The sequence below is a fragment of the Nothobranchius furzeri genome, chromosome 10 (assembly GCF_043380555.1).
Source record: "Nothobranchius furzeri strain GRZ-AD chromosome 10, NfurGRZ-RIMD1, whole genome shotgun sequence".
Lineage (NCBI taxonomy): Eukaryota > Metazoa > Chordata > Actinopteri > Cyprinodontiformes > Nothobranchiidae > Nothobranchius > Nothobranchius furzeri.
In genome coordinates this window covers 52,838,208-52,851,771 of record NC_091750.1, presented here as the reverse complement: position 1 = coordinate 52,851,771, position 13,564 = coordinate 52,838,208, and the positions used below count along the sequence as shown (strand labels likewise).

General features: G+C 42.0%; 2 protein-coding genes across 4 annotated transcripts in view; one reads left to right on the top strand and one right to left on the bottom strand.

The window, feature by feature from the left end:
* Positions 1–1,017: 1,017 nt before the first annotated feature.
* timm22 (translocase of inner mitochondrial membrane 22 homolog (yeast)) lies at positions 1,018–4,433 on the bottom strand. Of its 2 annotated transcripts, XR_001573115.3 has the most exons (5): positions 4,160–4,433; positions 2,879–3,075; positions 1,499–1,571; positions 1,264–1,407; positions 1,018–1,165 (listed from the first exon to the last, which is right to left on the bottom strand). XR_001573115.3 is itself a non-coding variant. In XM_015961183.3 (4 exons), the coding sequence occupies exons 1-4, from the start codon at positions 4,416–4,418 to the stop codon at positions 1,331–1,333; spliced, it is 606 nt and encodes a 201-aa protein (XP_015816669.3). In that variant the 5' UTR covers positions 4,419–4,433; the 3' UTR covers positions 1,018–1,330. The 2 variants fall into 2 exon arrangements, 1 of the variants encoding a protein (XP_015816669.3); XM_015961183.3 differs by having other exon boundaries at positions 1,018–1,407.
* Positions 4,434–5,001: 568 nt separating this feature from the next.
* specc1 (sperm antigen with calponin homology and coiled-coil domains 1) overlaps positions 5,002–13,564 on the top strand; it is an 84,917-nt gene continuing 76,354 nt past the window's right edge. For both annotated transcript variants that reach the window (XM_015961181.3, XM_054730672.2), the window contains exon 1: positions 5,002–5,107. The gene's annotated coding sequence lies outside the window, so the exon portion shown is untranslated. The remainder of the gene's footprint in view (positions 5,108–13,564) is intronic.

The window sequence follows — 13,564 nt, the reverse complement described above, 5'->3', positions numbered from 1 at the left end:
TATGTTCCTGAACACTACACCACTAATGCCAAAGAATGAGCTGATGGCACCATTACAACCCTCATCGTTTTTATTCTTTTCCCCTTCAGACCTCACATCTCTCCCCCCACTCCCCCCTGAAGCTGTGCTTCTTTTCCAGCCAGAAACACGTTCAGCTGAGGGAGCAATGACGGACGCAGCACATATAGACCGCTTTCCACTTCAGGGTGAACATCACTAGAGCACGCCGGCCACAAGCTCTTCAATATGTTAGAACAAATCTGATTTTCGTTTATTTTTCTAGTTTTAACACATTTTTGTTCCAATTTTCCTCCTGGCTGTGATTTTTTATGGACTGACATATTTGCTGAACGGGGCACCGCATCTCCTGCAGGAACAGCATCAGCCATCCTCAGCATCACGTCGCTGTTTAAGTTAGTAGTTTGTTAAATGCTGCAATCCCGCTCGGCCAAAATATATTGCATCTTTCTTTGACTCTGTTCTTTCACATATGTTTTGGGAAAAGTTTAGCAGTTTTGTTATTAAATTGGTGTTTCTCTTACTGCCTAAATGTTTTTGGGTTTGGGCCGGTGTGGATGGCATCACCGTCACAAACGCAGAACAACTGAAGTACAGAAGATGGATTAAGGATATGATAGCGACACGGAGACGTGGACCCATGACAACAAACAGGGAAGGAGTTTTTACACTGGACATGGTCATTGATGAGGATGTCGTAAGCGGCAGAGGGGGACATCGTCCCCTGCTGCCTGCAGATAAGGACGGAAGTTTTTTTTTTAGCCAAAATCATAAAACCTGCGCCATTTTCTAGTACTTAGTTTCAACATAGTGGCAGTAGCTCATTAAAGAGTTTGAGGTCTGCCCAGTGGCTTTGTGATGTAACAATGCCAGTAAATATTAGACTGAATTTTTTGTCTGTTACTGAATCACAGTGATTTGAATGCAGAAATACTCAGAAATGCAATTATGAACTTAAATTTCTTTAGATATGTCCTGAAGCATAAGAAAAATGCACAATTTTCATTAGAGTGGGTCTTTAATATAAAAAAAATTCTGGTTTATTTCTGCTAAATTATACAGATGTTCTCCACTCAGAGCTGTAGCTGTCCAGGTGGAGGTTGTCATGGTGACTTGGAAGCACAATCTGATCCAGGCTGTTCAGCATCTGGAGATTATCCAAATAAAACAAAGACAAGGAGTCTTTACTTCAGTCCACCGTGAACAGCATCTCTTTCACAACACTCATTAATGTCTTCTATGTACATTTGGTCTCTCACAACAAGAGCCCTCGTGATTAAAGTCCTTGTCCTTAAAGCTGCCTTTTCAGCTTTCATCGTAGGTAATACTCGATGGCAGCAGAGAATGCAGCAAAGCCTCCACATCCAAGGACCCCAGCTTTCAGGCCAGCTGCAAAGAAATATGATCAAAAGATTTCACAATACTTTCAAATGAATACAGCAAGTTTCAGCATGAAATATCCCAAAAGCAGGCTACAAACCACGAAATCCTATGGCTCCTCCAGTTACACAACCACTGTATACTGCATTTTTCCAGTCGGATTTGCCTCTGTGCTGCAAATAAAACACAAAACTGTTAGGTACTTGTGCTTTTGAGGCACAAAAAACCACTCAGAAACAGATGAGAGGCCCCAGTGGTCATTTGAACCAGCATGATGCCAGTTATGCTCCTTCAGTGACAGGCTGCTGCATCCTCAATGCAGAAAGGAGCGTTCTCGCAGGTCCTTCCTCCCAGCAGCTGTTGGACTTTATAACCAACACTGCTCCCAACAGCCTGCTTAAGTGTTTTTCTTGTTATTTGTCTGCTGTTATTTGCACACTGATCGAAGCAATAACCCCTTTTCAGGTTTTGCCTCCGTGACACAGAATCTGAGTCCAACATTGGATGATTGTACATTATTCCATCTCTAGTCTCATGCTGCTATTATAACATCTTATATAATACTTTTGTGTCATTACTACATCCTTGTTGTAAATAATTTACAATCTATCTATCTATCTATCTATCTATATATATATATATATATATATATATATATATATATATATATATATATATATATATATATATATTATTCAATTCAAATTCAAAAATACTTTATTAATCCCAGAGGGAAGTTAGAGTTTCAGTACACACAATTCTGACATCAGAATATGTGTGTGTGTGTGTGTGTGTGTGTGTGTGTGTGTGTGTGTGTGTGTGTGTGTGTGTGTGTGTGTGTGTGTGAGTGAGTGAGTGAGTGAGTGAGTGAGTATGTGTGTGTGTGTGTGTGTGTGTGTGTATCTGTTCTCTTCTTAACTTACTTGTAACTTTGCTCTTGGTGCACCAGAATTTCCCCAATGAGGGACAATAAAGGGCTTTATTATTATTATTATTATTATTATTATTAATAATTTGGTTTTTCACATATTCAACAGCAGAGGGCGCTGTAAGACCTGTGAATGATGTATTAGAAAACAGCAAAACAAACAAATCTCTTTTTATAAGGAAAAATAAATAAAATCTTACAACATAAAAGGTTTTTGGAAAGGTTGGGATGTGTATTATGCACATGTTTATTTAGTTTTATCAACCCACTAGTGTTCAGCCTCTGGAAAAGTTTTATAAACAAAGGTTTCCAGAGTTTCAGTAATATTTTTTGACATTTTGGTACATCATAAATGTTTTTTAACTGGTTTATCCCTTTGTCTTGAGCTCTTCACCATCCTTCCTTCAGACATAAGCAGCCTCAGCCAAGACAAGGTTGAGAAACATAGTATTCCCTGGGTTTTCCTCTGTACCACAATATGATTTTAAGTGTTTATTATGTGACTGAATGCCAATAAAATGAGTGTTAGTCTGAATAATGTCTGTGACTTACTGATTCAATGATGCACTCTGTACAGGAGAACATGGCACCAACGATGGCAAAGTTCTTGGCGTAAGACATCCCTCTCTGACCCATGTCTTTAAGGACTTCTCGAGCTGTTGGAGTTCTCAGAGGGTCTTTGGGGTCAAAGCCAACATTGGTATCGATCCCAGCTGTGAAAACACCAAATGCTCCACCGAGGACAAACCCTGGAAAGATAAAGCATCAGTATCCAGTTTAGAAAGTACAAACATTTACTGTCGTTAGGATAAATAACATACACAAATAGCACAGCTTTGAGCTAGGAGATAATTGGGTATCAATAAAAACCCAAATAAACAAGACTAATGTGGGAAATTGTGTAAAATCAACAATGCAAAACCTTAGCATACCACTCTGTGGTGATCCCTTAAATACCTTTAAGTACCTGGGTGTTCACCTGAACTGAACTGCTCCAACAACACCGATGCTCTGTATAAGAAGGGCCAAAACCGCCTCCACTTCCTGAGGAGGCTGAGGTCCTTTGGTGTTCATTCCCTTATCGCTCTATTGTTGGCTCTGTGATCCCCTCTGCTATGGTCTGTTGGGGTGCAGGCAGCTCTGATCGAGACAGGAAGAGACTTAACAAGCTAGCTTCGTTCTGGGTTGCTAACTAGATTCAACTAAGAAAATGTGTGAAAGGAGGATGCTGGCGAAGATGACCTCCATCTTGGAAAACCCTTCCCACCCACTGCATTCCACTGTGGAGGCCATGGACAGCTCCTGCAGTGAAAGGCTGAGACGTTCAAGATATAAAACAGAACGTTACCGGGGGTTGTTCGTCCCCTCTGCGGTAAGAGTGTATAACTCCACCGTTTAACTGGTACTGGCATTATCCTGTTACACAATAACATAAATGCAATATTCAGTATGTGTGAATGTGCAATACCTGATGTACATTATTATGTCTGTATCCCTTATGCTGCACAGTTCTGGAAACCCAGGTTTTCTTTTTATTCGTTGTTTTAAGTGGTTAAAGGTTACAATAATAGCTCGTTTCCTTTGTATGTTTACCTGTAACCTTATTATATATATTCTTCCTTTTCTCTAAGTGTATGTGCTGCTGAAAGTCTATTGTATTCCATTAGATAGATATTCATATCAAAACCAGCTGAGAGGTAAAGGTTTGAATATTTCTAATTCTAAAAATGGCTTCTATAGAAAAAAACTTCAAAAAAAGTTGTACAATATTGTGATCAGCTTAAACGTAAGAAAACTGTACGTTTGAGCTCGATTTTATGTGTAGTTGTTTACCTCCCACACAAGCCAGGATGGACTTGAAGGCGCAGCTCTCCATGCCCTTCTCTATCATCTTCTGCTCGTTGCTTTTCGGAGGCGTCGGCAGTCCCCCCATAACACCGGGGCTCAAGTCTTTAATTTGCCTTTTTTCACCTATAAGATGTTCCAGAACCATACTGTACTGAATTGTTGAACTATCCATTGTGGAATCGGCTGAAACTGGGCTGTTTGAGCCCAAAGAGGCAGCGTTAGTTCCACCAGTGGACGCGGCCATATTTCTCAATGGCACCGCTTTAGGTAAGTGTAGTCCAAAACCACGCGTCTGTTGATTCGTCACATTACTCCGCGAGCGGAAGTGATTATATTTCGTTTGAATCATGGTTTAAATGAATAAATATGTATCTAACACGTTTAGCAACACCAAAAGTAACATTTATGACTAGTACATCTTACTTAATGAAAAAGATATTTTTTTGCAAATCGTTAAATTAAAAACTGAGTCCACAAGTTTTATTTATTTATTTCTTTTAATTGTTACCACAAACATTAAATTTTAATTGGAAGATTCCGTTAAAATGTATATAAAGGTATACTGTTGACGTTTTCAATAATAACTTCATAAATGTCCATTTCTGTTATGTATGCAGTCTGTTCGCCAGGTCATGTTTGTAAATGAGAAGTAGTTCTCAAACAATTTACCTGAATAAATAAAGGTTAAATAAATAAAATAAAAACATAATAACACACAACACAATTTTAAACCAATAGTAATTTGGTGTAACCGTGCATCAACTACATGACTACATTTCCCACAATTCCATTCGAACTTTGGTGCAAAGCGCCCGCACGCGCGCAGCGCTCCACCTACTGGCTCCACAACAGGCAGATGGTGACACTTCAATGACTCGCCGAGTCGGCAGCAGCATCTTCACACAACATCAAGACTGCCGCATTAGCGAACAGGTGAGGTAGAGCTACCGGCTACAGACTCGTGTATTTCTATTATTTTACCACACTTCCTCTTTGTAGTTTGTTGACGTGAAGCACATTACTTTAATTTCAATGCTGCTTGTGTTGTCTCGATGGAGGAAGCGGCCGGAGTTGGTCGGGATGAGTTGATTTAGCCAAAGTGACTGTCGACAGCTTGCTTGTTTACGTCGTTAACGTTTCTACTTAATTAGTGGACTTCCTGGATAATTATGACGCAGACACGTCTCTGTTTTTACAGAAGCTTTCACTGAATTTGCCCAAGGACACAGTGCAGCTTTCACTAAAACAGAACATGTGATGTTCAGCAACAGAAAGTGTTTTAAATATGCACCTCCAGGGGATTATTTTCAATTTTACATGATTACAGATAATTATCATAATACTTGATGTTTGATCTAATCCAACCTAATCGATTCAAATTTAAGTTTCTTTATGTGCGAAGCCTAAGTGCCTCAAGGAAGTGGTTTTATTATTGCAAGATTCTGATAAAAGAGTGTAGAACTTCTTATATTTCTGCTGCGATATTTTTATGTTTATTTTAGAGTTCACAGTTTTATTATATAACATCGTTACCAGGTTAAAAGTTCACTAAAGATTTTAGTCAAATTAAAACTTTAAAATCTTTTAAGTTTTCTTTAAAAAGCTTTTATTCAGGCAGACTTCACTTTTAGATTTTAATAACTGATGAGATTAGATGTGCTGTGTTAGGTTTGATGTAAACCTGGTGTGTGCCATGTTCAGGCTGCCAATTCTTCCCAAGTAGAGCAGTTTCGTTGTGATGTGGCGAAACAAGGTGCTGTGGTTAGTGTGGCTAACATTTTATAGTTTCTGTCTTTAATAGGTCCTTAAATGCGTCATTAAGACAAGCTGTCCTGACTAAGCAACAAAAAGTGATTCTACTCCCGCCACGCAGCCTTCAGCGTTACCTGTCATTACATCAAACACTGATAGTGAATGTTACATATATTATTTGTGTGTTGGGGTTTGTTTGTTTGTTTTGATGCACTCAAATGTTGATTTCTGTCAAAGATGACCAGATTTACAACAAATGCAGTTTCAAATGATGATTTTGTGCATTAATAGGGAGAAAGGACCCTATGGGCCATTCCCATCTGTACCGGGTCGGCCCGGGCCGGGTAGCCCCAGTCGGCCCCAGCCTGGCCCGGTTGATTCCACACATCCTTGCCTTAAGCCCATGTGGGCTGATTCTACCCACCAATCAGAGGCTTGCTCTAATGGAAGGTGTGAATTTGCTGTCAGCAGTGGGTGTGTTGGCCCTGGTCGGCCTGAAGCAGACCCCCTCGAGAAGAGGGCTGAGAATGAGCCTTGGTTGGCCCGGAAAAATACCAGGCCACCCAGATATGTAAACAACCTACGCTACCCGGCCCGGGCCGACCCGGTACAGATGGGAATGGCCCACTAGACTCTAGAACTGATTTCCCCATCTTGGGAGCAACAACTGCAGTCAAGCGTTTGTGATCATTGGTCTTTCATAAAGGACATGTGGCTCATTTGTCTGTAGGATTGATTTAATGCAGACACATTAAGAGGTGGGGGTGGGGGGTCCTTTTCACATCTGTTTAAGATCAATGGCTACATTTTTTCCAAGTATTTACAGAAAGTGATCCAGGTCCTGAAGCAGCAAAGCAGCCTCAGACCATCACACTATACCGCCACCATGTTTGGCTGTTGGTATTAGGGCTGGAATATCCTTGAATTTAATCATGTGGTGTACGCGTGTTTATTGTGGCTGCCTTGTGTAATTAGCTTCTTTTTTTTAAGCGTAGATTGTGCAAGTCTTCTAAAATTAACGCAACGCGCTTGCAAGCTGCAATATGCGAGTAACTAGAAGGGGGAGTTGACAAAACAATTGAAACGTTATCTCTGGTTTAGAGGTCTTTAATACTGTCTACGATACCGCTGCGATTTTTTTTTCTGTCATGATTTTAAAATTAACCAATTACTGATCTCTTATGACTCCATGTTTGTTTTGGTTGTACACACTGGCTAAGTGGAGAGTACCTGGGTCCAGTTGTGTGATGTGGAATGGCATTTGGTGGTAGATAGAAAATTTCTGCTCTCCTCAATGAAAGGAATGTGTGTGTGACAGAATATCACTGTAACTGGAATTCAAGGTCCCATTCCAATATGGAGCCAGACTCTTAGAAATATCTGATGTCCTGAAAACAGCAGAGAGAGCAGAAGGAACTCCTTTACCTTCTTAGTGTTATCAGTGGATGAGCTGAATCAGGATGGGGTGAGGTAACCACATTTGGACTGATCCTGTGCATCTTTAGTCTGATTGGTCAAAAACACAATACTACTCTGATGAGTCGTCTTCTGTTTGTATCATAGTAATGACTTTCTGACCTAATTTAACACTTAAGTTGTCAGTCTGACTCATTCTGCATCAGGTGCCGCTTAAATCTCTCCTATTGAACAGGGGAAAATGCTCCTAAAGGAACCTGACTATGATGAATTGTTTGGCTGATTAGATGACCATTGACATGAGCTAAATTGATGTGTTGTTTAAAAAAATACTCAATTTGTTTTTGTTTTTTAAAACACTTATAATGGTTTAATTTACATGTTATTTAATGAGCCATAAGACATACGATTCCATAGTAAATATGAAATCAACCTTATGGATCTGTGGGTACTTTTTGACCCGAAGATTCGAACTTTTTATTGCAGGGATTATGTAACCACTTCGCATTAATTCAGAGACAACAGAGGAGAGAGTCAAGTTTTAAAAGTTTAAAGATTTATTACTAAACAAATTAAAACTAGACTTAACTTAAACACTAAATGTATGGTGTAACTAAGATGAATGAAACGGAGAATGGTGTAGTGTTGAATGTGTTCAGAACCAGCAAATCCGAAGAAACGATTAGTTCTGGTGGGAATGAAGGTGATGTCTTGAGCTAAGCTTTGATTAGGAGATTCATAAACACATTCAACGCCATTTTGTCACTCCACATACCCTTAGAATGATATATATATATATATATATATATATATATATATATATATATATATATATATATATATATATATATCTTTAGTTTTGTATATTTATATTTATTTATTATATATATATATATTTATGGTTATATAAATATAATTTTGAGGTTATTTACTGTTGCGCTATTGGCTACATATTTATATTTATTTTACCACAGTAACCCTGAAATTTATTTACTTTAACTTATCATTTAATTTAAGTAAAGTAATAATTTAAATTACCTAATCTAAATCTGATTTATTAAATACATTCATTTGTTTTATTTAATTGATTTATTATATTTTTTATTTAAATGTTTTTTTAAGTTATTTTATAAGTTTGTTATTTATTTTAAATATTTCAATTTCAATTTGAATGAAACATGAAATCTGTTGCAATGTGAAGGATACATTTAAAAAATACAGTTTAATGTGTTTAAATATTATCAAATATATTATAAATATATTTAAAAGCAGATGAATGTTCATCTCTGCAAAACAACTATTTGTGTTTATGCCAAAAATAAGTTTTCTTAAAATAAGAATTGCCTTTGAAGATCCATCCATCCATTTTCCTTTGCTTATCTGGGGGTCGGGTCATTGGGGGTAGTAAGAGGGCCAACTCCTCTGGGGGAATCCCAAGGTGTTCCCAGGCCACATAAGAAACAGTCCCTCCGTTGTGTCCTGGGTCTTCCTTTAAGTCTCCTCCTGTAATACCTCACCAGAGAGACGTCCAGGAAGCATCCTAAGCAGATGCCTGAGCCACCTCAATTGGGTCCTCTTGTTGTGGAGGAACAGCAGATCTACTCTGCGCCCCTCTCAGATGACTGATCTTCTCACCCTACCTCTAAGGGACACCCTGCAGAGAAAACTCATTTAAGCTGCTTGTATGCACAATCTCAATCTTGGGGCTTTGACGATATATTTTGTATTGTCTCGGAAGAAAATGAAAATGAAAGCTTTTAGTTTTTAGAAAGTGTCCTTAAGTATCTGATGTCATTAGTTTAGAGTATTTTTTATTTTTATTTTTTTGCTAAACTAAGAAAGTGAGGGTGATTGATCAATCGGTTAGGGGAATAATCTCAACCTCTGACAAACTCAGGCTGCCACAAATTTTAATGTTTTTTTTTTTTTTTTTGCAACGGCACAGATGGTTCACAGCCTCCGCAAACATTTCTGAGGATGGAAATCTTTTTCTTGTCCTGAAATATCTTCTATAACTGATTTTCACTGACAGGTTTGTTCGTGGAGGATGGCTCCAAGCGTCTGTTTCTTCTGGATGCGTTTGCAGCTGTAGGAATGTCCAGGAAACGCTCACTGCCACATCTGACTGACTCTAAGGAATGCCGGTGTTTTTAGAAATAGGTCATCTAGGCCACATCTGAGAATAAAAGCACATAATTGTTTTATGGATGTCTTTAAAAACAGAAGTGTACAAGTCAAAGACAAGAGGGGTGATTCCTCCTTTCACTTAAACAAGACAAGCACGTTTGCATGTGTGACGCTCACATGGGAGGGCAAGTCATTAAAATATTTGCTTTGACTCGTAATTGCTTTTGCTCTGCGTACAAATTAAACTGAACACACCCACGGTGCACATCAAATACCTCTCATGCCGCAATTGAACAAGCTGCTCCCAGACACTTAAGGCGCAGAAGCGAATGCTCGGTTTGGGCCAGAAAGTAAGAGCAGACAGCGACTCTGATGATGTTCCATTGTGGAAAATCTCTGAGCTCAATTTAGTTTAGTGCCTGTGTTTTTATTCTCTCACAGGCCTTGTGGATGCTGGGCTCGTGTTGCTATGGAATCCACCCACTCGGTATGTGTAGCCAGCTCAGTAAACTGGCAAACAGCTGAAGTTTCTGCAACGTGGCTTTGACTGAATGTTTGTCAGACAAGAACTCTGACACGGACAGAGCAGGAAGTTCAGCCCTCGAGGGAGTCCGGCTCTGAGAAAGATGGAACAGAACAAAGTCAACTACGGAACCATAAAGATGCCAAATATCCATCCATCCATCCATCCATCCATCCATCCATCCATCCATCCATCCATCCATCCATCCATCCATTTTCATCCGTTTATCCGGAGTCAGGTCGCGGGGGCAGTAGCCTAAGGCGAGAGGCCCAGACTTCCCTCTCCCCAGCCACGTGGGCCAGCTCCTCTGGGGGAATCCCAAGGGGTTCCCTGGCCAGGTGAGAGACATAGTCCCTCCACCGTGTCCTGGGTCTACCTTTAGGTCTCCTCCTGGTTGGACGTGCCCGGAAAACCTCACCAGGGAGGCGTCCAGGAGGCATCCTGACCAGATGCCTGAGCCACCTCAACTGGCTCCTCTCGATGTGGAGGAGCAGCGGGTCTACTCCGAGCCCCTCCCAAATGACCGAGCTTCTCACCCTATCTCTAAGGGAGAGCCCAGCCACTCTTTGGAGAAAACTCATTTCGGCCGCTTGTATCCGCAATCTCGTTCTTTTGGTCACTACCCAAAGCTCATGACCATAGGTGAGGGTAAGAACGTAGATCAACCGGTAAATCGAGAGCTTCGCCTTCTGACTCCGCTCTCTCTTCACCACGACAGACCGGTACAACGCCTACATCACTGCAGATGCAGCACCAATCCACCTATTGATCTCATGCTCAAGATTTCCCTCACTGGTGAACAAGACCCCGAGATACTTAAACTCCTCAACTTGGGGCAGGACCTCATCCCTGACCCGGAGAAGGCTTTCTACCCTTTTCTGACTCAAGACCATGGTCTCAGATTTAGAGGAGCTGATTCTCATCCCAACTGCTTCACACTCTGCTGCGAACTGCTCCAGCGAAACCTGAAGATCACGTTCTGATGAAGCCAACAGGATGACATCATCTGCAAAAAGCAGAGACCTGATCCTCAGGCCACCAAAACGGATGCCCTCCACACCTTGGCTGCGCCTAGAAATCCTGTCCATAAAGGTTATGAACAGAATCGGTGACAAAGGGCAGCCTTGGTGGAGTCCAACTCTCACTGGGAACGAGCCCGACTTAATGCCGGCAATGTGGACCAAGCTCTGACACCGGTCACATGGGGACCTAACGGCCCGAATCAGAGGGCCTGGTACCCCATAGTCCCGGAGTACGCCCCACAGGACCCCCGAGGGACGCGGTCAAACGCCTTCTCCAAATCCACAAAACACATGTAGACTGGTTGGGCAAATTCCCACGCACCCTCCAGGATCCCCCTAAGGGTATAGAGCTGGTCCAGTGTTCCATGGCCAGGACGAAAACCACATTGCTCCTCCTGAATCTGAGGTTCAACAATCCGATGGACCCTCCTCTCCAGAACCCCTGAATAGGCCTTACCAGGAAGGCTCAGGAGTGTGATCCCCCTGTAGTTGGAACACACCCTGCGGTCCCCCTTTTTAAATAAGGGGACCACCACCCCGGTCTGCCAGTCCAGTGGGACTGCCCCCGATGTCCACGCGATATTGCAGAGCCATGTCAGCCAACACAGCCCCACAACATCCAGAGCGTTAAGGAACTCTGGGCGGATCTCATCCACCCCTGGAGCCTTGCCACAGAGGAGCTTTTTAACCACCTCAGTGACCTCAGCACCAGAGATTTGAGAGGCCAACCCAAAGTCCCCAGACTCTGTTTCCTCACTGGAAGACATGTCGGTGGGATTGAGGAGGTCTTCAAAGTATTCTGCCCACAGATCCACAACGTCCTGAGTAGAGGTCAGCAGCATACGTCCCCACTATAGATAGTGTTGTAGCGCACTGCTCCCCCCCCACCCCCCCCACCCCCCCCACCCCCACCCCGAGGTGCCGGATGGTGGACCAGAATCTCCTCGAAGCCGTACGGAAGTCTTGCTCCATGGTCTCACCGAACTCCTCCCATGCCCAGGTTTTTGCCTTGGCGACATTTTGGAAGTTCTGCCGGAGGTGGGAATTGAAGCTCCTTCTGACAGGAGACTCTGCCAGACGTTCCCAGCAGACCCTTGCGATACGTTTGGGCCTGCCTGGTCTGACCGGCATCCTCCCCTACCATCTGAGGCAACTCACCACCAGGTAGTGGTCAGTTGACAGCTCCGCCCCTCTCTTCACCCGAGTGTCCAAGACATGCGGCCGCAGGTCAGATGAAACAACAAAGTCGATCATCGAGCTGCGGCCTAAGGTATCCTGGTGCCAAGGGCACATATGGACGCCTTTATGTCTGAACATGGTGTTCATTATGGAATGGAAACCGTGTTCCCTTGCCCGGACGTGGGTCATCGGGGCACCCCTCTGGAGCCAAGCCTCGAGGTGGGGCACGTTGGCAAGCATCTGGTGACTGGGCTTTCACCTATGGACCCCGGCCGGGCACAGCCCGAAGAGAAAATATGGGTCCCCCTTCCCATGGGGTCACCACTTGTGGGAGGGGCCAAAGGGGTCAGGTGCAGTGTGTGACGGGTGGTAGTCGAGGGCGGGGACCTTGGCGGTCTGATCCTCGGCTACAGAAGATGCCAAATATAACTCAGATTTTACTAATTGTATTATTATGTTATGAGATAAGATTTGTGGAGATGTTCAATGCCACTTTATTTTATTTATTTTTTAACCAATATCCAAATTATTATACAGTAATTCTTAACTTCCAATACTGATGTAAACCAATATCAATACATGCACCTCCATAAAAAAACTAATAATTTTAGGTAACTTTCAACACAACTTCTGTAATGTGTAAACTTTAAAGGTGTGGAACACTGAAAAAATATTTTTTATGGTTATTTCTGATTAAAATTGTTCATTCAGACTGAACATGAAGATAGTCTCCTACCAGGGCTGGGCGATATGGCCTAAAATCAATATCACGATATATTGAGAATTTCACCTCGATAACGATAAATGGACGATAGGTACAGGCATGCTCTGAAACAAAAGTTGTCCACTAGATGGGGCTGTCACGTGACTCAAGGTGGTACAGCTTCTTAAAGGGACATGAACGTTGCCAACCTACATATTTTCATTTTTTATTATCAAATTTATTGGCATGGGAAGGATTACCTCAATGAGTCAGAAATTTCGATAATGATACATTTTTTATTTATTGCCCAGCTCAATCTCCTACACTTATCTGTTGCATTAGCTTCTGATAGAAAATAGACAGCAAAACGCTAGGATTTGAAAACCCAACCGCTCTATGTCGAACAGTTGCTTGGACTCACCCATCATTGCCTGCAATGGGGAACATTGTTGTTGTTTTATCGTCAAGCAAGCAGCAGAAAACGTTTCGGCTAGCAGAAGCTAACCATTAGCATTAGCAACTCAACCACGTAGAAGGCAGAAGCTCCTCCAGGCTTGTGTGATTTGTGGAGATAAAACATCAATGTCGCAGAGCAAACAGAGTTAAGGGTAGAGTTGCATTGCTGCTATCCAGTCCAAGACAAAGATGTCAGGAAATAAAATCCTGCC